The 22,421-nt window shown below is 65.0% G+C and overlaps 2 protein-coding genes across 2 annotated transcripts; one reads left to right on the forward strand and one right to left on the reverse strand.

Annotated features, from left to right (window-relative positions):
* The first annotated feature begins 2,541 nt into the window (after positions 1-2,541).
* FSCN2 (fascin actin-bundling protein 2, retinal) lies at positions 2,542-9,804 on the forward strand. Its single transcript, XM_045569689.1, has 5 exons — positions 2,542-3,523; positions 7,792-7,948; positions 8,729-8,850; positions 9,230-9,397; positions 9,540-9,804. The coding sequence occupies exons 1-5, from the start codon at positions 2,698-2,700 to the stop codon at positions 9,740-9,742; spliced, it is 1,476 nt and encodes a 491-aa protein (XP_045425645.1). The 5' UTR covers positions 2,542-2,697; the 3' UTR covers positions 9,743-9,804.
* A 1,517-nt stretch (positions 9,805-11,321) lies between these two features.
* FAAP100 (FA core complex associated protein 100) lies at positions 11,322-21,885 on the reverse strand. Its single transcript, XM_045569690.1, is given in 10 exon segments — positions 11,322-12,318; positions 12,634-12,720; positions 14,220-14,336; positions 15,591-15,727; positions 16,523-16,680; positions 16,682-17,293; positions 18,235-18,391; positions 19,224-20,179; positions 21,409-21,527; positions 21,661-21,885. Coding segments are annotated over 10 exon segments (2,640 nt in total). The 5' UTR covers positions 21,826-21,885; the 3' UTR covers positions 11,322-12,186.
* Between the last annotated feature and the right edge of the window lie 536 nt (positions 21,886-22,421).

Here is a 22,421-nt window from a genome sequence, read left to right on the forward strand (position 1 = left end):
CTCTGCAGAGTCTCAGCCCATGACACCATCACAGGCACTTATTAAGCACCCATTGTGTACCAGAAACCCTGCTGGGGGTCCAGCAAGGAAACATCACCCAGCAGGCAGCCGGGCAAAAGCCTGGGTGTGAGGCGGAGGCCAGGCGGGCGCAGAGCACTTGCACACCGCCTCCTTCCACGGAAGCCTGGGCTGGTGGCCACCTTTCACCCCCTCCCCTGGGCCCCGAGAGTCCCTCTTGGCTCACACACCTGGGCCAGTGCAGGCAGCCCAGCCCACCTGCAGCTGCGGGGCCCCAGGATCCAGGGGCCGCCGTTGCCTCTGGCTCTGCCACGGAGAGGCTGCCCGGAGCCAGGCTCGATTAGCGCCTGGCGGCCAGGCTCCCTCCCGCCGCGCACCTGATGCCTGTAAACACCCTGCCAGCGCCAGGCAGTGCTAATGAGGCGTCACGCTGATCAGAGGGACGGGCTGTCCCGCTGATCAGAGGGACGGGCTGTCCCGGCTCCTTCGCAGCCTGGCTGTGTCCACGCCTGGGCGCCCGGCACGGCTGCCCCTCCAGCCTCCTCACCACAGGCCGGCCGAGCTGCGCCCGCAGGACGCATCACTGGCCTGTACCCCTAAACCAGGGATGCCCCCCCCGGCACTGACACTAGCCCCCCATTCCCTGGGAACTGTGGGAGATTACGTGGACACCGGGCACCGTCTCTCGGGAGGGGGGCAACCCCAGACTGCATCCCCCTCGGATGGTGTCTGGCTCACAGCCCGGCCATGCGCACAGTCGCTGCCTTACAAACGTGAGTGGGTCACAGAAGTGGACAAGGCCAGCCCACAAGGTGAGCTAAGACCAGCCCCGCGCGTGGCTGACCAGCTGTGCCGTGGCAGGACTTGCACTCGGGAGTCTCTCGGCTCCCTGCCCCGCCCAGCCTCTGAGGTTGGGGACAGGTGGCCTCCATTCCCTCCCCGGTGTCATCACGTACCTGGCACAGTCGCTGCGTGGGGCATGGAGAATGGAGGAAGGACCCTGCGCACATCTGCCTCTGCCCGGGCCTGGGGGCCACATGTGTCCAGCCAGGGCCCCACGGCACAGGGCCCCCCATCATGGCCACCCAGGGGCGGAGGGCTCAGGAGGACGGGGGAGTGCCTTGAGGCTGTGGCTGGAAGTGCCCTGTGTCCCCCGTGCCTGGTCCCCAGGGAGGCCCAGGGTCACATGCCATTGTGAGGAAGAGGAGAGTGTGGCTGGTCCCAGCCAGGGTGGGCAGCTCTGGTTTCACTACTTGTCCCCTGGCCACTGTGGCAGGTGCAGGAGACAGGCTAGCCAGTGCAGCTGGGCAGGGCCCACTGAGGGTCCCAAAATGCCCCTTCAAGCTCAGGGGTGGGGTGCTGCCAGGTGGCCCAGGGCTGGGGGCCAGGGGTCCCTGGGGGCCTGGTGTGGCCAGCTTCCAGCCTCCCCCAGCCTGCTGGCCTCATCCTCTTCTGGATTCCAAGGGCCACCCAGGAACATGGCATGGACTTTGTCCCACACGGCCCCCCCATACCCAAATCCATAAAGACCCCAAAGTTAAGTCAGTTGCTTCAGCCATGGGAGCAGCTGTTCCAGGGTCCCCAAGGTGACCCAGTGAGTCCGCCAAGGGCCAGGTGACGCTGGCTTCACCTCAAGCTCACAGTGGAGGAGGCAGCAGCCTCGTGCCCCGGAGACTTGCTTGGGGCACACAGGAGTGTGCTAGGCGCCGGCCTGACCCTGGACCTCTGACCCCAGGCCGCACGGGCATCTGCTGCCTGTGAGGGGGCTCCTGGAGGACCGTGCTCCACTCCCCGTGCGTGTGGGTGTCCGTCTCCCTGCACGCACACTGCTCTTCCCAAACCAGGGGTCTCTCACGTGGGGCACTGCTGTGCCCTGGCTTGGGCAGAAGTGCACAGGTCCCAGGTCCTGCGGGCCCCTGGCCCTGTCACTCCCCCCCCTTGTTCCCAGCCCAGGACCTGGGGCTACCCCAGGAAGGCCAGGCCCTGGGGCTGCTGGCTGGGGCAGGAGCGGTGAGGACAGGGGGCCGGCGGGGGCGGTCAGGCCAGGGGCTGCGGCTGCCGGGGTGGGGGCCTTGCCGGGCTCCTGGCAGCAGGAATCAGAGAAGCAGTAACTGGATCCCGTGGGGATCCGGCGGCCACCGAGGGTGGAGGGCTGCGATCGGGTTGCGGCTGCGAGTTTTCCACCCGGCAGCTTTTTCTACATTGGGAAAGCGCCGGTCGGGGCGGTCTGGGGGTCTGTGCAGCGTGTCTGGGCCCCGAGGCGGTGGGCAGCCAGGAGAGAGGCCAAGAGCTGCGGGGGCCACAGGGCCGGGCCCACGGCCAGTGGACAAGGAGGGGTCCGGCCTGCTCCCAGCCCTGCGGTCCTCAGGCTCCGGCCGCGGTGCCATCCGGGAGTGGCTGAAATCCAAGCTGGGGCAGTGAGAGGCGGCCGCGGCTCCTAAGCCGGCACATCTCAGATCCGCCCTCCCCGCCCTCCGCTGCCCACTGCCGAGTCAGAGCTGCCGGCAGCCGCGGCCGCTGCTCAGAGGCGGCATCAGAGCAGGCAGCGGGTCCATGACGCCCGCTGGGTCTGGGGTCCGGGGGCCAGCTGAGCCGCTCTGGGCCTCTGGGGGGCCGCGGGGGCCCTGAGCACCTGGAGAGAGCTCCCCAGACCCTCGAGGGGACCTGGTCGGCCCAAAGATGCCGACCAATGGGCTGCGCCAGGTGCTGAAGATCCAGTTTGGCCTCGTCAACGACACGGACCGCTACCTGACAGCTGAGAGCTTCGGCTTCAAGGTCAACGCCTCGGCGCCCAGCCTCAAGAGGAAGCAGACCTGGGTGCTGGAGCCCGAGCCAGGGCAGGGCGCGGCGGTGCTGTTCCGCAGCAGCCACCTGGGCCGATACCTGACGGCTGAAGAGGACGGGCGCGTGTCCTGCGAGGCGGAGCAGCCGGGCCGCGACTGCCGCTTCCTGGTCCTGCCACAGCCTGATGGCCGCTGGGCACTGCAGTCGGAGCCGCACGGCCGCTTCTTCGGCGGCACCGAAGACCAGCTGTCCTGCTTCGCCACGGCCATCTCCCCGGCCGAGCTGTGGACAGTGCACCTGGCCATCCACCCGCAGGCCCACCTGCTGAGCGTGAGCCGGCGGCGCTACGTGCACCTGTGCCCGCAGGAGGACGAGATGGCAGCGGACGGTGACATGCCGTGGGGCGTGGATGCCCTCCTCACGCTCATCTTCCAGAGCCGGCGGTACTGCCTCAAGTCCTGTGACAGCCGCTACCTTTGCAGCGACGGCCGCCTCGTCTGGGAGCCCGAGGCCCGCGCCTGCTACACGCTCGAGTTCAAGGCGGGCAAGCTGGCCTTCAAGGACTGCGACGGCCGCTACCTGGCGCCCGTGGGGCCCGCCGGCACCCTCAAGGCCGGCCGCAACACCCGGCCTGGCAAGGACGAGCTCTTCGATCTGGAGGAGAGTCACCCGCAGGTGGTGCTGGTGGCGGCCAACCACCGCTACGTCTCCGTGCGGCAAGGTAACGGGCAGGCGGCGCCCTCCTCGAGGGGGGGCGCGGGGGCCTCGCGGGGAATGGCATCGTGCCTGTGTGTTTGCGTGTCTGTCATGCGTCCGCATGTCTGCACATGGTGCAGGGGGTGGGCCCGGGCCATGCTTGGGGGACCCCTGAGGCCGGGGTGAGGGGTCCAGGCCTTTCCCAGGACACCTGTAGAACATCCCGGCCCTGGGCCTGCTGGGCAGCTGCTGAACTCGAGGCTGCAGAGGTGTAGGCGGGGGCAGGCCCAGAGCCCAGCCTGGTGCTGCGTGGGGCAGGTGGGCAAGAGGCTGTGGAGGCCCCATTCCTCCCCTTCTCCTCCTCCACCTTTAAAGGACGTCGGGGAGGGGGCCAGGGCAGGGTCTGGAGCTGGCAGAGGGTGGAGTGGGAAGAGCCTCATGCAGCCCCAGGAATGGGGCACTTGGTGTCACCTCCACTGCCAGCAGAAGTGGGGGCAGGCGGCCCTGCCTAGGGCCCGGGCTCCCCGTGGGAAGGCGCCATCTCTGCCCCGGCTGGGTGTGGCCTGTCTCTCCCCATTTCCCCAGGCACGGGTCACCTGCCTCTGGGGGCTCCCTCAGTAGCCTGTGGGGTGAACAGGCAGTTCCTACTTCTCCATGAGGAAGCTGAGGGTCCCAGGCTGGCTCCAGGCTGCTGGGGTCAAGCCCTAGCTCCATCACCAGCGCTACGCACTGAGCTCCTGGCTCCATGAGCGCACTCTGGCCCAGGGGCGCTGAGGGCTGGTGCAGATGGGAGGTGGTGGTCGGAGCCTGGTGCTCCTCCCTACCCTCTGGCCCCTCCAGGCCAGCACCAGGGAAGGGGGAGGTCGCCCACCTCCTGGCAGCTCCCATGTGCCTGCCAAGCCCCTGCCCCGAGGGACATCAGCCTCCTGGGCACCCTGCCCACCTTAGAGATCTGGGCATACCACCACCCCTGGTCACGATGGCAGAGGCCCACCCTTGGGCACTGAGCGGGGCACCCAGCCATGGCTAGGAGGGCCTGTGCCTGCAGTCAGGGTCCTCAGGCTGGTCCAGCAGTGACAGGCACTGGAATCACCTCGTAAGCACCTGTCCTGGCACATGGCTGGGTGCTGGGGTTTGTTAGCAGACACGCCACAGCTCTTCCTTCCCATCACAGGCCACTCTTTGGCCTGGGCCAAGGCCCATATGCCTGGCAATCCTCAGTTGCTTAAATGAGTTAAATGAAGCAATGGCGGTGAGAGAGCTTCATCTGTGAGAGTCAAAGCTGTTGCACACAGTATTTCTAAGTGGGCAGTTTGTGAAAGAGACTCATGGCAGTGGTGATGGTAATGGCTGTGGCAGTGACTGTGGCAGTGATGGTGGTGATGATTGTGGGGATGGTGGTTATGATGGTGATGGTGATGGTGATGGTGATGGTGATGATAGTGATGAAGGTAATGGTGGTGGTGATGGTGGTGGTGGTGATGGTGATGGTGATGGTGATGGTGATGGTGGTGGTGATGATGGTTATGGTGGTGGTGGTGGTGATGGTGGTGGTGGTGATGGTGGTGATGGTGGTGGTGGTGATGGTGGTGGTGGTGGTGATGGTGGTGATGATGGTGGTGGTGGTGATGGTTATGGTGGTGGTGGTGGCGATGGTGGTGATGGTGGTGGTGGTGATGGTGGTGGTGGTGGTGATGGTGGTGATGATGGTGGTGGTGGTGATGGTGGTGATGATGGTGGTGGTGGCGATGGTGGTGATGGTGGTGGTGGTGATGGTGGTGGTGGTGGTGATGGTGGTGGTGATGGTGGTGGTGGTGATGGTGGTGGTGGTGGTGATGGTGGTGATGATGGTGGTGGTGGTGATGCTGATGGAGGAGGTGGACAGGATGGTGGTGATGGTGGAGGGGGTGGTAGCTGTATGGACCATTTTCTAGTCTCCTGACCACCCTGCATCTACCCCTGTCTCTTTGATGGGGGAAGCCCTACGAAGGACCAGATCCCACCTCCCAATCTGGAAGCAGGAAGTACCAGACACTCACTTCCCTGGCACCCTCACAATACGCTGAGAGGATGACCCAGCCCAGCAGATGTTTCAGACTTTGGGCAACCAGTGATGTGAGGAAACAGGATGTGGCATCCTGGTCAAGGGGGGAGGCAGAGCTGGTGGAGGGGGCATATGGGACACCCCAATTCCAAGGCAGCTGGAGCAGTGGGTTTGGCCACAGCTTCACCTCTGCACAGCATCCGTGGGGTGTAGCGTGGCAGTGCCTTGATTCCAGTCACCTACCTGGCTAGGAAGCCCCCAACCCTGCCTCCTTCCCCTTGGGTGTCTGTGAGCACCCAGGTGAGCGTTTTCTCCTCTGAGTGACTTTCTTTTGCTGCCTGTCACCAGCCTGCTCATTTCTGCCTGCACTGCTGTCGTGGTGCCGACAGACAGCACAGCCGTCGGTGCTGCTGTGGCCACTAACAGAGAATTGGCCACACGCTGGCTGAGTGACAAAGGACACTGATTATCTCCTGTAAACGGGAGTCTGGAGCCGTGGGGGTGGTGACAGGCAGAGGCCTCCGTTCTCACCTCCTCACTGAGCCACTCCCAGGTCAGCTCTGATCTCAGGCCGACACCTTCATGATCACAAAGTGGCTGCTGCTGCTTCGGGCTTCACATCCAGGCAGGAGAGTCCACGGGAGAAAGAGGCTCCGGCTCTGCTTATCTTCTCAGCAGTAAGAAAACTTCTGCCCCCAAATTCTGGCAGACACTTTTTCATGCTCATTGGCCAAACAAAGGTACCCCCCAACTGCTCAACCAGCCCCCCAGGATGGGGTAACACCAGCACTGCCCAGCCGGTCTGGGTTCCTGTGCCTGCCCCCGCGACTCCGGCCCCCAGCAGCAGATGGCCATGCAGGAGGACGCCCCTGGATGGCTTCCTGTCTGAAGGAGGTGTATGGAGGAAATGCTGGGGTCACACTGACACCACAGGCTGGGGGTACTCAGTGGTGACCAAAGCTACGAGAGGTGCTGTGTGGTGCACCCAACCCAGGACTTCTGACCTTGCTCCTCCTCAGCACCTGCAAGAACGGGGCTCTCCCTCCCTAGGGTCTTGGCGTGTACCTTCTCCGTGAGGTCGCCTGGCCACTCCACAGCACTCACTGGCGTGCACACTGCCCAGACAGCTCTGTGCTTGTGGCTCCTGAGGACTCTAGCGCCATGTCTGTTTTGCTCGCTGCTGACCCTGGGCCTGGGACAGTGCCGGGGACATCGCAGCTGCTCACTTAGTTCAGTATTTGTTGATGGGAAGATGGAGCTGGCGGTGGGCGGATGGTGGTAAAACATTGAGCCACCTTCCAGGGAACATGTGGCTGCTTCTTTGCATCTGAGCAGTGACCCGTGTAAGAGGGGGAGACCCCACCTCGAGGGCTGGAGGGGCAGCCTTGGGGAGCTGGTGAAAGGCAGCAGATCCCACCTCTCCACTGTGGGTCACTGCCTGGTACCCTCCCTTCCCTGAGGGCAGTGTTGGGTCAGGCCTGGCCCTCACCCTCAGGCCTATTCCCCCAGCTAGACACACCAGGAGTCCCTGGGCCTCTGCACTCTGTCACACCACTCAGAGTGGCCAGCTGCCATGGAAACAGGGGTGTGGTTTGTCGGAGGGAGCCAAGAGACAGGGTTTATGGGAAGAGACTGGGGAAACTCCTGTACCTGCTGCTCCCCACCCTGGGCATGGGTATCCCCTCTGCCCCCAAGGAACCCCAGACAGAGCCCTGGGCAGCCTTGTTCTTCCCCAGGGCTCCTGGGAGACCAGGCACAAGCGAGTGGGGGAGGCCACAGAGGTAACAGGGGGCCAGCCCCTGCCTGGTGCCCAGGGGTGGTCCCGTAGCCCTGGCTGTGACTTGGGGCATGGTGTGGGGAAGAACGAGACCCCACCATGCCCACCTGGCAGCTTAGCAGTGAGCTATAAATAGAGGCTTCTATAAGTCCTGCGTCAGGAAAGTAGGAGCAAGCAGATTACCTGATTAGCAGAGAGTGGGGGATTTGCCAGTGCAGAAGGGCCTGGTCCTGGGGCCTTGGCGAGAGGTAGGTCAAGGGTTCCACGGGGCCATGTGCAGGGTCCACAGAGTGCACATGTGGTCCTGGGGGCAGGGCTCCCAGGCCCTCTGAGACGTCCCTTCCAAATCTTCTCAAGTCAAGAGGGTTCTAGATGAGAAACCCTGGCTTTAGGGGTGCCCCAAAAGCATGCCACCCCATTCCCTACTGCCCCCAGGAGAGGAGTAAGGGGCTTCCCCATCTCCTCCCTCCAGGGGTGAACATCTCAGCCAATCAGGATGAAGAAATGGACCATGAGACCTTCCTGATGCAAATTGATCAGGAGACAAAGAAGTGTACCCTCTATTCCAGCACTGGGGGCTACTGGACTCTGGTCACCCACGGGGGCATTCAGGCCACAGCCACACAAGTGTGAGTGCACCTGTCCCCGCCTCTGCCACCACCTGCACCACTGTCCACCATCACCACCATCTCCATCGTCACTATCACCTCCACCATCACCAATCACCACCACCACCATCACCAATCACCACCACCACCATCACCAATCACCACCACTATCATCACTATCACTACCACCACCTCCACCACCACCACCATCACCTCCACCTCCACCTCCACCACCACCATCTCCATCGTCACTATCACCTCCACCATCACCATCACCACCATCACCAATCACCACCACTATCATCACTATCACTACCACCACCTCCACCACCACCACCATCACCTCCACCTCCACCTCCACCACCACCATCTCCATCGTCACTATCACCTCCACCTCCACCATCACTGTCACCATCACTATCATCACTATCACTACCACCACCTCCACCACCACCACCATCACCTCCACCTCCACCACCATCACCACCATCTCCATCGTCACTATCACCTCCACCTCCACCATCACTGTCACCATCACTATCATCACTATCACTACCACCACCACCATCAACATCATCATCATCACTATCACCTCCACCACCACCACCTCAACCACGAGGACCACTGTAGCAGCCCAGTCGGGGCCACGCTCACTGGGTGGAGAGCAGCTCCTAATGGTGGTGGGTGTGTCCGTGAAGGGCAGGCTCCTGTCTCACACGGTGGAACCTGAGGGGGATGGGGAGCCAGACCCTGCACCCCGTCTCCTGCTGCTCTGAGGGGACCCTGCCCTGCTCCCTCTAGCTCTGCCAACACCATGTTTGAGATGGAGTGGCGCGGCCGGAGGGTGGCACTCAAAGCCAGCAATGGGCGCTATGTGTGCATGAAGAAGAATGGGCAGCTGGCGGCCATCAGCGATTTTGTGGGTGAGCCTGCCTGCCTGCCCCGGGGCAGGGGTTGGGGCTGGTTCTCCACCCAAGGATGGTGCGGGTGGGCTGGACACGCCCCTCCCCACAGAACTGCTGCAGTCATGGCAAGAGTGGCTTGCTAGCCAAGATAATCAGTCTTAACATTAGGGGAGTAGTTGGATCCCAGAGCTTCCTTATCTCCACTGTGCGTTTGGGGACCCCCGGGTTCTATGGCATCAGGGACCTGGCCAAGGTGGCACACTGGGCAATGGCAGATCCTGGCCCCCAAGCTGGGTGCCCAAGTCCAGGGTGTGGGTCTTCCTGGGGACTCCGCCAGACGGAGCCTGGACAGGGAAGGTGGCGGAGGGGCGGCCCCAGCAGCGCCCTGTCCCCCCAGGCAAGGACGAGGAGTTCACCCTCAAGCTCATCAACCGGCCCATCTTGGTGCTGCGCGGCCTGGATGGCTTCGTCTGCCACCGCCGCGGCTCCAACCAGCTGGACACCAACCGCTCGGTCTACGACGTCTTCCACCTGAGCTTCAGCGACGGCGCGTACCAGATTCGAGGTGCGCGGCGGGGCGGGGAGTGGGGTCCAGGGAGTGGGAGGTGCTGCGGGGCCGGGGGTGCAGGGGCGGGGCCGGGGGTGCAGGGGCGGGGCCGGCGGCAGAGAGCGCCCCCGCCGACGCGCGCCGCCCGTCCCGCCCGCAGGCCGCGGCGGGTTCTGGAACACCGGCAGCCACGGCAGCGTGTGCAGCGACGGCGAGCGCGCCGAGGACTTCCTCTTCGAGTTCCGCGAGCGCGGCCGCGTGGCCATCCGGGCCCCGAGCGGCAAATACCTGCGCGGCGGCGCCTCGGGGCTGCTGCGCGCGGACGCGGACGCGCCGGCCGGGGCCGCGCTCTGGGAGTACTGAGGCCGCGGGGAGGGCGCCGGGCGCGCGACCGCCTGCCCGCATTAAACCGTGTCTGTCACGCAGCTGCTCGTGGGCTCCGGGGCGCCGCTTGGGGGTGCGCAGGGGCCGCGCGTGGGGGAGGCCACGGTCTCCCCAAGCCCCTCCCAGCCCCCAGGGACTCCCACCCGGAAGGCGGCCTGCTGGGGCCAGGGCAGGTGGTCTGGAGCACAAGGGGCAGGTGGGGGTGGGGGGTGGGAGACAGCCTGGCTGGCCTGGAGCCGAACACAGGTGTCCTCAGGCCACAGGGTCCCTGCCTTGGGGTCCGCTGCCCGTCCAGCCCTTGCACGTGGCTCAAGGCCAGGGATCAGCCGCATGGGGAGGGGGTGCACAGCAGGCTCTGGGGAGGTGGGGCCGAGGCCAGGAAGCAGCCAGGACGTCCCCCACCCCAGACCACTGGCTTTAGGAACAAAGGTCTCATGGGCTAGACAGGTCCCAGTTAGCCAGAGCAGGCATGACGGACAGGTGGCCTATAGTGTCCCCTGGTGGTGGCCAAGGCTGTGGCAGCAGGCAGAACCGCGGTGGCTGGTGCTCGTGTCCTCTGCACAGGGTCACCCTGCAAGGCCCTTCCTGTCCGTATGCTGGCCTGAACCTCGGGAGCCCAGGGCAGCGGCTGGAGGCAGAGGTGACAGTACTGCCAGGGTGGAGTGGGGGGCAAGAGAGCCCCCTGGAACCAGGAATAAAGGCCAGGATCGGGCAGGGAAGGGGCTGAGGTGGGTGGACACTACGTGCCAGAGGCAGAGCTCAGGCCGGGGGTGTCCAGCAGCTGTGTGGGGGCGGGGTGAGAGGGATGTCCCCTCTGGCTCTTGGGCTCCTGAGACCTGCTGGCATCTGGCTGGGCCTGCGTAGGTCAGCCCCGAAGGCGACCCAGATCTGTCAGCTCTGAGACCGGGTGGCCTGCGATGCCGGCTGGGGGAGGCATCTCGGGTTGTCACGTCTGACAGAAGCCAGCACACAGCCCGCGACACATCACCCTCCCCAAAGCAGGGAGACGCCGGCCCTGCACGTGTGGCCCTCTGCCGGCTCAGCAAGGGCACGTCTGCTCTGAAGGCCCCCTGGGCTGGCCTGGCCGCTCCCCTGTGCCGCTGAGAGCAAGGTATGGGCACAAGCACTGCACAGTGGTGAAAGAAAAGGTGACAATTGGCCCTTTGGTGCAGCCATGGCCGCCGGCCGGGGAAGGCAGTCCTCCCGGCAAAGACAGGCCCTGAAAGGGCGGTTTGGTGGGGACTGCAGTGTGGGGAGTGGGCCTGCCCCGGCCCGTCCTCCCTCTGAGAGGAAGACACACCCTGACTCAGCACCCCGCCGGGCCCCTCTCCCTCTGTGGGGGGAAGGTGGGGTGGGGACGGGCAGGTGGCTGTGGTCCCCCCACAGACACCCAGGAGCAGCCCTTGTTGGGACTAACTGGGCGCTTCAGAGGTCGCCGCGGCTAAGATCACCCCAGTGCTGGGGTCCCCGAGTGGTGCAGCGGCTCTGGCAGAGCCCAGGAGGGGGGTGGGGCCACCACCTGACCCAGGTGGTAAGGGGACAAAAAACCAGCCAAGGCCAAGTTCAACAGACAGGTTGTTTGTCACAGCAGAGCAGCACATGTGTCACGGCTCCCGCGTGTGTGTTGGGGGTCACGCAGAGCAGGGGTGGCCCAGAGCACCAGCGGGAGGACAGGGAGACAGTCGTCCTCCCCAGATAGTAGAAGGGCAGCACCGTGGGGAGGCTGGGGCCACGGGGCGCGGTCAGACCCACCGCGGGGCAGCCCCAGCCAGAGGCACCTGGCTGTTGAGCTTTGTGGCCACGGCCCACAGACGGCCCTGGGCGCGGCTCTGGCGCACGCAGGAGCCCCTACGTGGAGTTTGTGCTTTGGTCGCAGGGAGCCCCTCGCACTTGGTGACGCCAGCGTGGGCGGCTGGGCAGGCGCAGACGGTGGACGAGGGTCTGTGGGCTGGCCTGGTAGTGCCGGCCCGTGGGCAGCCAGTGCCCCTGTCCTGGTCATAGCAGCAACAGTGACAACACAGTCACAAACCCACCCTGAGCCCCAACCCCACAAACTGTTTCTCGCTGGCCTCCCGGGCCCAGAGTCCAGAAGGGCCCCAGGACACATCGCTCTGGGTGGGAAGACCCCCTGGCAGTGCCCAGGCCACGCGCCGCTGTCGGGAGGAGGGGGGTGACGCGGAGAAGGCAGGGAGCGGGGCGGGATGACCGGGGGGGCCAGCACCCGCCTCAGCGGCTCGACAGGATCCACTTGGCACACGGCTTCCCCCACGCACTCCGCGTGTGTCCAGCTGCCCTTCCCGCATCCAGAGCGGGGAAGTGGCCTTTTGTGTTCCTGATTTTCTCTGTAAAACCAGAGGCAGTGCAGGCTGTCGGAGGGGCCGGGGCGTGTGGACGGGGCCGGGGGCAGGCGTGGGCCCACCTGGTCACAGCAGGACGAGGCTGGGGCTGCGCAGCTGCTTGTACACCTGCAGCAGCCGCTGGGCGGTGGTGCAGGAGCTGGCTTCGTCCTCCACGCACAGCCGGTCACGCAGCGTCTGCACCTCCCGCAGCAGCGTCTGCAGGGGGGCAGCCAGTCAGGCCCTGAACCTCTCCCTGGGGACGGCACGGGGTCCCTCTGCGGGGCCCGCCATGTGTAAAATCATACTTGGGAGATGGCTGGTGGCTCAAGGAAGAGCACTCGCCTGTGACTGGAAAATGGGGGCACATGGCCTGGCCCGGCCCTTAGGCAGGAGAAGCAACGCAGGAAACATACGGGACCCCTGTCCCAGAAGTGCCCGGCGAGCACGCAGGCCCCACTGGGCTGTCACCTGAGCCCTGTCTCCAGAGGGGTCTGGGGCTGCCCCCACCACCCAGGGTGCCGGGCGCCTCACCTCGTGGTTGGCGTGGATCTGGCGGAGATACTGCACGCGGAGGTCGGGGGGGCTGCAGCCCCGGGCAGCCTGCTGCCTGACCATGGTCTGTGGGACACAGGGTGGGGACACTGGAGAGGGTGCTCCCACCACCCGTCCCGAGGTGCCTGCGTCTGGAGGCTGGCAGGGCCCTGGCGCTGTCCCCCATGCCCCTCACAGCAGGGTGACCCTCTGCCTCAGCCTCCCTGCCTGGCCCTCCATTAACTCTGCGCCCACTCCCTCACCCGCTGCTGTTTCCACTCTGCTGTCGTCCCCTTGTCCCCTCCTTCCAGGGCACCGGGGCACAAACCCCTGGCCCGATAGCACCTGGACGCGAATTTCTGTTCGGTTCTTTCTGCTCCACTGCCTGCCTGTTTCCTGCCCAAAGAGCTGTCCTCCGCCCAGGTCCAGACCCGGCCCTGCCCGCTGCTCGCTGTGGGGCCTCAGGCGGGCGCTGCGCCCACCGGCACGGCCAGCGTGGGGCATGTGGGCAGCTCCGCTTTCTGAGGAAGCCCAGCCGGGCCCCAGGCTCAGGTCTGAATTCCTGGATGGGTCTGGACGGCGAGGCCCCTGCGGGCCTTTCCGGGCAGTGAGCAGAGCCCCTCTGGGCAAAGTGACTGAAAGAGACCCTGACGCCCCGACAGCCCGAGGGGCAGCAGCCCACGGGGCCCCAGGAAGTGCTGGCTCAAGGCAGGGTCCTGAAAGCCCTGGGCTGCGGTCCAGGCGGGCTGTCGCCAGAGCTCCTGCTGACGGGCAGCGTCTGGACGTGGGAGGACGCGCAGGTCCGTGGCCCAGGCTGAGCCCTTCCACGGACGCGGCAGCGGCAGCACGAGACTCCCTGTGGCTGACCCACGTCCCCCACACTCCGCGTGAAGTCCTCGCCCGGCACCTCAGAGCGTGCCTGTGCTCAGAGTGGGGTCACTGGGGTGGCCCGATCCTCGAGAGAGACCTGGACACACTGCAGGGGCCGCAGCTCTGCTCTCAGCCGAGGACAGGAATGTTCTGGGAACCGGGTGGCTCACGGTCCCCTCGTGGGCAGCGCTGCCCTGGGGACCACCTGCCGGCTCCTGACTGGATCTCGGGCCGCCTGTTCTGGTTCCACATGAGGGGGCCGCTGGGGTCGCAGCACTGTGTGATGAGGTCACCAGGGCCAGGATGGGGTCATGGCTCCAAATGAGGTGGGCTCGCAGCACTGTGGGACCTCACATGCTCACTGCCACCGACCATCTGGGCTCTCAAGTGGCACCCGCACAGCTGAAGGCAGCTGGCACCGCCCGCCAGGACGTCTGGGCACAGAGATCTACCGGCCACGTGGGCTCAGGCAGTCCTCGGACCTGAGGGTGCCCACTGGGGGTCCAACGGCACACGGAGGGTGGCATCTGCCTCCTGGGAGGGCTCCCAGCTGTGCGCAACTCAACTGCACAGCACTGCACGCGCCGCAGAGCGGAGGCGGCTCCTCCTCCAACTCCCCGCAGGCGGCTGCTGCACGGTCCCACACAGCGAACTCCGCGAGCTGCCCACAGCCCTCAGAGCCCCCTTCCCAGGCAAGGCCACACTGGCCGACGCACCTGCATCCGCCCGATGATAGCGTGGTGTGCCCGACACACGTCGGCCAGGGAGGAGCTCTCCACCTGTATCTCCACGACCTGGATGGCCCCCGCCGGGCATAGGTCGGTCACGGCCACCTGCAACACAGGAGAAGCCTCGCCGGCTGCCCACCGCCCCGCCTGTCCACAGTGGCTCAGGCTACATGGCACCTCCCACACCAGAGCACACGAGGCCCCACTCCCCTGCCCTGGGTCTTCCCACCAGAAGGACCAGCGGCCCACCAATGGCAAGAAATCTGCTCATTTGGAGACAGATGCGTCCAGGAAGACCCCTGCTCCCTCAGAATCCAGACCCGGGGAGCTCACACGGGGCTTGAGCCAGATTGGGGCTGGGACCAGATTGCTGCGGAATGAAGTGGCCACTGTGGCCACTGTGCCCACATCCCCACAGACCACACGCCCCGGACCCCAGCCCATGCCCTCAAGAGCCTGCTGCACAGTGGCCCGGACACCCACCCACAACGGGCCCACAGACCCCGACAGCAGGGTCAGGGCTCTGGGGGAACAGAGGAGCTGCTGGGCTTATCTCTGGGCCAGCCAAGCATCCCTCGGAGGCTGAGACTGCCGAGCAGACAACAAAACTGGCCAAGAGCAGGCCAAAGCCAGAAGGCCCGGCTGGTTCCCCACACCCGGGACACAAAGCAGGGTCCTGGGGCCTGGGAGCTCAGGGGGAGCATTCATAGGCTACAAGCACCACCAACTACAGAGCCACCACCAGACCCCGGCACCAGGGCCCAGGGATGTCCTGACCTAGACACTGGCCTGGCCTGAGGGGTGGGGGGGTGGGGTGGCAGCCAGGCCAAGAAACCCAGGGGAGGGGGCTGAGGCTCAACTCCAAGTGCAGACCCCAACCCCAGGCAGCCTCACCCACCGGGGACACACAGGTGTCCGGCAGCCTGGGCTATTCTGCAGGAAGCTCTGCGGCGGGACGTGAGGGTCTGCGGGAGGTGACCGGGCAGTGGGGCAGGTGTGCAAGGTGGGGCTGGGGACAGGCAGCCACCTTTCGGTGGCACCCTGTGGTGGTGTAGGGTAAGCGGCTCAAGGGCTGGTGCCAGATCACTCCTGGGGTACACAGGGCAGGGGACCCGTGGTGCAGAGTGCTGGGCAAAGGCTGGTCCTCACGGGGTCCCACCTGAGGGGGTTTGCTCGGGGGCAGAGGGGACCCCCATACCGGAATCCTCGGGAGAGCTCAGGAACAGACCCCTGGGCCCCACCCCCCAGTGGGCTGGGCTGGGCAGGGCCACAGTCCAACTCCTGCCCACCCAGGGACCCCACTCAGGACTGCTGGCGTCAAGACGGGTTTCCCGGGACCGGAGGGTGACCCCTGCTTGCCTCACGGATGATGAGATGGACGTCGGCACCATCCGGGGCCACTCCCTGGACAGAGGACAAGGCCCGGGCCCTCACGACGTCCACAGCGGCGTTCTCAGCGAGGAGCCACTGCAGGGTGGCACAGCACAGGGGCACCCCTGGAGGAGAGGTGCCAGCCAAGAGCTCGAGCAGGTCCTGCCACGTGGGCATCTGGGTGGTCGCCCCAAAGTGCCCCCTCCAAGAGCTCCCTCGGCCCCACCCTAGGTAAGCAGCGTGGCCAGCTGGCCGAGAGGAAGGAGGTACCACGGGGCGGGGGTGGGGGAGGGAGGTGGGACATTCCGATTAGTCAAGAGGAGGGTTAAAACCTCCCCTGGGGAGGACCTGCCAGTGCTCTCGGCAACCCTAAGAGCAGGCCATTCCACACCGCAGGTGCCAGCACTCCCACAGGGACGGCCGCCCTCTCGTACAAGCCCAAATCCACAAACTCCCCAAACCCCATCTGCAGAAGAACAGCAGCATCTGCAACCAGGACCCCATCCTGCCACAAGACCCACGGGTCACGCAACACAAAGAGCGTCACGCACACGGTGGGAGGAAAGGCCAGTGGCAGCTGGGAAGGGCTGTTCGCTGCGCCGTGCACAGCTGGACAACAGTCCTGCCCAACCGGCCGGGGCTTTGGAGGTGGCAGTGCTGGCGCCCGGGGTGCCACTTTGTGAAGACTGACCCAGCTGTTCCCTCGTGACAGGTCTACTTCCCTGTATCTAGGTTACGCTTCTATACATAGCTTTTAAAAAACGCAATTTAAAGGAAAAACATGGCAGGAGGGCAACACGAGGCCAGAGCCCAACAGCGACAGGACGCAGACACAAGCTCGTCTCCCCAGCAGGGCACGGGGGGCCGGCAGGAGAGGAACGACCCACGCCCAGCGGCCCGGGCCAGACAGTGCCACCCACCTGAGCGGCTGTCGTCTAGCGCAGCCCTGAGCAGCTCGGCGGACACCTTGATGCAGGCCACCGACGGGGGCAGGTACGCAGCCCGCAGGGAGGCAGGTCCCGCCGGTTGGCTGCCCGGCTCCCGACAGGCTTCCAGGAAGGCGTCCACGGGGTCTGCGGGGGCCGCGCAGAGGCGGGGCCTGTGTGCAGGGCGGGGCCAGGCCAGGGAAGCGCAGGCTCTGCAGCAGGTCGACCGTGCGCCTGCTGAGGGGCAGGCAGATCCCCTCCTGCTCGGGCAGGACGTCGGGGGGATCCTCGTCCAGACAGGGGTCCTCGAAAGAGTCTGAGGGGGCGAGGGCCCTGCCCACCACCTCCCTGAGGCTGTAGAAGAGCGTGCAGGACACGGTCACAGGCAGGTCGAACGTGCCGTTCTCCCCAGGGCCCAGGGGCAGCGTCACCTCCCGCTGACTGCCGGGGCTGAGCTGGCCCACGGGGATGGTGTAGGTGGTGGCCGAGCCGGCCGAATCCAGGTCCAGGGCGGAGCTGCTGGTGAGCACCTGGACGCACAAGGTCCAGCCCTGGCCCAGGCAGAAGGCGCTGCGGTTCTCCAGCAGGCAGGTGGCCATCAGCACGTCCTGCAGCTGCAGGCGGCTCCAGCCCGCAGTGGTCGTGCAGGAGATGGGCTTGGGGCCCTCCCGGCTGGACAGCAGCGCGCAGCTCACGTTCATGGCCTCGTTGAGGCTCGTCAGGGCCTTGTTCCGCTGGTCAACCGCTTTCTTCAGAAAAGACACTCTGCAAAGAACAGGCGTGGCACTGGGGGAGGGGAGGGGAGGGGACCCCCAGCAGTGGGTGCCACGTCCCGACTCCCAGGGCTGGCAGGAATAGGGACCAGGCCCCGTGACAAGCACATGAGGGGCGTGAGCCCCCCTCAGATGCGAGCCCCAGCCCCCAGGGTGCATCTCTCTCCTTGTCCCACCCCCACTGGAACCCTTTCAAAGCTCCCTTCAGCTCTCCGACCCCAGCTTTCCTCTCGGGCCACAGGAGGGAGGAGGACAGAGACGAGGCTGTGCTGTGCGTGGGGGGCCCGGCTAGTCCACCGTGCCATTTAGGGGCCAGGAGGTGCCCGTGATGGGGCTGGCACTACCCCCAGCCTAGGCGCCCCCAAATGTTCCCAGTTAGCATCTTTTACTCTCTGCAGCCTTCATAGGGACAGTGGGGGGGTGGCGGGCACCGTGGAAACAGTCCCAGCCATGGGGACCTGCAGTCTGCGGGACCCTCGCTCTTGTGACCGCAGCAGCCACGGGAGGGGTCCCAGGGGAGCCTGCACGTCCCCTCTGGACAGCTCTGTGGGCCAGCACCGAGGGGTCGGAGGAAGAGCCTGCTGAATGCCCGTGGAGGACAGGGCCTCTGAGGAGGGGAGTCCGACAGGGAGGGTGCGGAATCGGCCAGGGAACTGCCCCCTGCCCCCTACCGGGGCGGGGGTGTGTGTGGGGACGCCATCTGAGAAAGGGGATCCCTTCCATCTTCCAGAGACAGCCTGTCACCAAGCAACATGACATCCGGGGTTCTCGATGGGGAGCCGGAGGCAAAGTACCGGCCCGGCGCAGACCATCAGCACCTGAGGTCATCCCCCCAATGGAAGATGTTGAGACCAGAGGACAGCCCCACCCAGGATGCCACCTCTGGACGGTGGCAGCACTAGCCTCTGCCCAAGCCAGAGCCCAGCCGCTCACCTTTCAGAGACGTTGCCGATTCCAGAGAGCAATTCCTTGATTTTCTGGCCTGTGTTGGCCCTGCTCACCGGGGAAAGGCCAGGCGCCTCCGAGTTCAGGTCCAGGCTGCAGGTCATCAGGCGGCCTTTGGCAGACAGGGCCAGGAGCTCGGTGCCACCTGGTGACGGACACACATGGGGCCTGGTCAACACTTGGCAGGGTTTCCCCGCGCTCCAGGACAAATGTCCAAGTGAGGAAAAGTCCCCAAGACAAAGGGTCTGTTCCCTTGTGGACGATTTGCCTGTCCCTGACCTCTAGGCTCCCTCTGGCTCACATGTGCCTCCCCAACACCGGCCACACCGTGTCCCTCTCTTCCTGTGCCAGAAAGCCTGGCTTTTCCCTTCAAAGCATTTCTCTCTTGTTAAATATTTTCCATGGCAAGATTTATTAGCAAACTCAGAGCCTGTCCTAATGGGAAAATACAGTGGGGTGAGGGTGATTCTATTCCTCTCACCCCAACATCAGACAGACCTCTCTGGCCTTGTCTGGGGAAAATACACAAAACTCGAGCTCTGTGATACCACCTGCCTCTAGTCCAGGGCGGGCTCACAGGCAGGCCACACGGGGATCAGGGCAGGTGTTTTTTAGCCTTCAGAAAACACATAAAGCTCTTGACCTGAGCAGACTTGAGTTTCCCTGGACGATTCACCACGTTAAGACCCGTCGAGGAGAGACGCTCCCGCCGGTGGGTCACGCAGATGCAGTAAGCTCTGAGTCTGTGACCAGCCAAGGGCCGGACCCCTGAACCCACGCAGGACATGCACAACCAGCCACTCCGTGACACACCCCACCAGAACAAGAAGTGAGTTAACCACTAGGCTGCACCAGGCGGGGATAAGCCTGCACCTGCCAGGTTTACAAAACAACAGGCCGATTCCCGGGAGGAAAGACAGCTGAAGGGAGGGTCCACCCAAGGTTTCAGATTTTCGTGTTTAAACAACCACTTGTACCTTCAGGAGCCCTCGACAACACAGCGAGAGTGACGACGCTGCAGATGCTCAGGCTGGCTGGGCACAGCAGAGGGGGCAGGCCGCCTGGGCCCTCGTCCGGCTGCGTGGGGTCCAAGGGGGTGCCGCCCCGAGCAAGGTCCACCATGCAGAGGTCTGAGGGGGTGCCGTGGTACACACGGCCACCCCCACCGCAGGCAGCACAGAGCACAGGGCCTGGCAGGCAGTACTCCCGCAGCTCTGGCACCAGATGCCCAGCCTCGTCCCAGCTGGCCTTGATGGCAAGCGTCCGGCCACAGTGACCAAGGGCCACCAGGCAGTCCGAGTGCACGTCTTCACCAGGCAGCGTCTCCTCCGCAGCCTCCTCAGCTTGCGGCTCCGTCCTCAAGGCCCCTATGAAGATGACAGGCTCTTCCAGGTGATGGAGGATCTTAACAAGGGCCTTCGGGTCACCGGGGGCTGACCTGGAGGTGACCAGGGCCTTCAGGGCCACAGAGCAGAGCTGGCCATCAGGGAGACCACAGAGGATCACGGGTGACTCCAGGAGGGTGGCATCCGCTCCAAAGAGGAGCCCAAAGAGGGCCTCCTTCAGTGTGAAGCTCCCAGGGCCCCAGAGTTGGCCGTGTGGGACCCTAGAGGCTGGTGGTGACACACAGCACAGCACTGGGAGGAAGCGGGGGTCTGCAGGTTTCCCTGGGACCCCAGCAGGGGGCGCGTAGGTGGACAACTCTACCTCGCCAATCTGGCCTCCCGGCTGGGGGTCCTCCCCTGGACAGGGACGCTCAAACAGCTGCATCTTCCACTGGGTAGGGCCCTGCACCAGGGTGACAAGGGTGTCTTCAAGCACAGTGAATGCACACAGTGAGGCGTCGGGGAGGATGCAGGCATCAGGGCCCACAGGGATCACAAAGGAAGGGAGTTCGCTGTCCTCACTGTCCCCATCGTCCTGGCTCGTAGACCTTTGAGAACAAGGGAACCATTGGTCAGGATTGGGCAGGGTGGGACACGCACATTCTTTTCATGATAACCTGGAATGGACCAGGTAGGGTCAGAGGTCTTTTTTTTTTTGAGACAGAGCCTCACTCTGTTGCCTGGGCTAGAGTGCTGTGGCATCAGCCTCGCTCACAGCAACCTCAAACTCCTGGGCTCAAGCGATCCTACTGCCTCAGTCTCCCGAGTAGCTGGAACCATAGGCATGCGCCACCATGCCCAGCTAATTTTTTCTGTATATTTTTAGTTGTCCAGCTAATTTCTTTCTATTTTTAGTAGAGACAGAGTCTCGCTCTTGCTCAGGCTGGTCTCGAACTCCTGAGCTCAAACGATCCACCTGTCTCGGCCTCCCAGAGTGCTAGGATTACAGGCCTGAGCCACCACGCCCGGCCAGGGTCAGAGATCTTAACAGGGACTGATCTTGAGGGTCTTTACAGTAACCCCACAGCCCCTAGCAGGCAATCAGCCACACTTGCTACCACCTGCCCCCCGGACTCCACTCTGCACTGGTCCATGGAAGACACACTTGATAGGAAGTACCCAGGCTTCCAAAGCAGGGTTTGAACAGACAATTCTGGTCAGCACAGAACTGTCCAACTCTGAGGCCCAGACCGTGAGGTGCACGCACTACCTTTCTGTGGCATAAGCCCACAGTCAGCAGGTGCACGGTCTGGGTTCTGGGCTGGGGACAGGGGCCCAGCTGCCCAGTGCTCACTTCTTTCAGACCTAGATAGTCTTTGCAAATCACTGACTCGGGCTCACAGTGCCTTTCCTGTGGCTACCACCACACGCTCTCCTCCCACTTCTAGAACCCTCCCCCCATAGCTGTATCTCACCAGATACACCAGGGTTCAAGGGGCAGGATCTGTTCCCCGCTGCAGACTTAACCATCCCAACCCCACCTGCTAAGCGCTCTCTGCAGCAGTAACAGCGAAAGCCAGTACCCAGCGCTGCCCGGCGAGGGGGCTCCAAATACAGCGCAGATGGCGCTCGAGGCTCCAGGGCCCACTGGCAGCCCATGACCCCCAAGTGCAGTGACGGTGAGCTGCTCATCCGAACCAACCCGGGCGAACCGAGCATGTGGGTCAGACAATGATGTCTGAGGAGGGCAGGGGTGGCAGGGGTGGCAGCGGCCACGGCGGCCTCGACTGCGCGTCGGGGCGGGCTGGGACGCGCACGGGGCACGCCCACGCCTCACCTGCTCAGGTGGTCCAACGACAAGCAGTAAACGCCCTTCTGGGCGCACAGGACGTAGAGCGTCCGGCGAGGGGCCAGGAGTTCCAGGTGCCACACCTGGCCGGGGAACCGGTACGCCGCCTGGGTGTCAGGACAGCGACGTCAGGAGGACAGCGCGGGCCTTAGGCCCTTCCAAGTCCACAAGCGCGACTCCCCCTCCCGCCCCGCCCCGTCCCGTCCCGCCCCGTCCCGCCACCGTGTGCCCGGCGCTCACGGTCAGCAGCCCGCCCTCCAGGTCACACACGTAGACAAGCTCGCTCCCGGTGGACACGAAGGCCTCCGCCTCGTGGCACAACACGCGGGGCTTGCCCGACGCCAGGCCCCCGAGCGGGCAGCAGAAGCCCGCCAGGTACCGGACCCGCGGCAAGGCGCCCGCCATCGTGAGTACCGGCGGCGAGCCGAGGCCGGCCCGCGGGCGCGGCTCAGCACTGGCCCTTTACGGCCGCTCACCACGCGGCGCGGCCGCCGCCGTAAAGCGGCACGGCGGGGGCGGGGCGGGGGCGGGCCCGGGTTGGAGGCGGGGGCGGGGCCGGAGCCGGGGAGGGGGCGGGGCAGGCCCGAGTTGGTGGCGGGGCGGGGCCTGGCGTGGGCGGGGCGGGGCGGGGCTGGCCCGGGGCGGTCCCTGCGCTGGAACCACGCTCGCCAGCCGAGGGGTCCCGCCACTGCGACAGACGAGTGGACGGCGGTTTTGCCGGGGTCCAGGTGTTCACAGCAAGACGCAGGAATGCGAGGGCCGCCCGCCCAGGGCTGCAGAGTCTCCCACCCGCGGCCGGCGCGCCAGGTCCGCCCAGACGCAGGCCCGTGCAAGCCCTCGGCGGCTGCTTGGCTCCAGCCACCGCAGGGGTCCCCAGGCGGGCAGAGAGGCCTGGCCTTGCAGAGCCTGCTCCGGGCTGGGCGGGCGCCCGCTCCCTTCGGGGTGTCCCTGGACCTCCGCTCTGCGCTTTTCTGTAAGCGCCTCGGTTATCTGGGGTTTTG

This window comes from Lemur catta, chromosome 15, assembly GCF_020740605.2.
Source record: "Lemur catta isolate mLemCat1 chromosome 15, mLemCat1.pri, whole genome shotgun sequence".
NCBI classification, from domain to species: Eukaryota; Metazoa; Chordata; class Mammalia; order Primates; family Lemuridae; genus Lemur; species Lemur catta.

Bases quoted from the DNA above. Each gene is read 5' to 3' on its own strand.
- FSCN2 (XM_045569689.1), top strand. From the start codon at position 2,698: ATGCCGACCAATGGGCTGCGCCAGGTGCTGAAGATCCAGTTTGGCCTC. The intron at 3,524-7,791 runs GTAACGGGCAGG...TCCTCCCTCCAG, and splicing joins CTACGTCTCCGTGCGGCAAG to GGGTGAACATCTCAGCCAAT. The intron at 7,949-8,728 runs GTGAGTGCACCT...TGCTCCCTCTAG, and splicing joins CAGGCCACAGCCACACAAGT to CTCTGCCAACACCATGTTTG.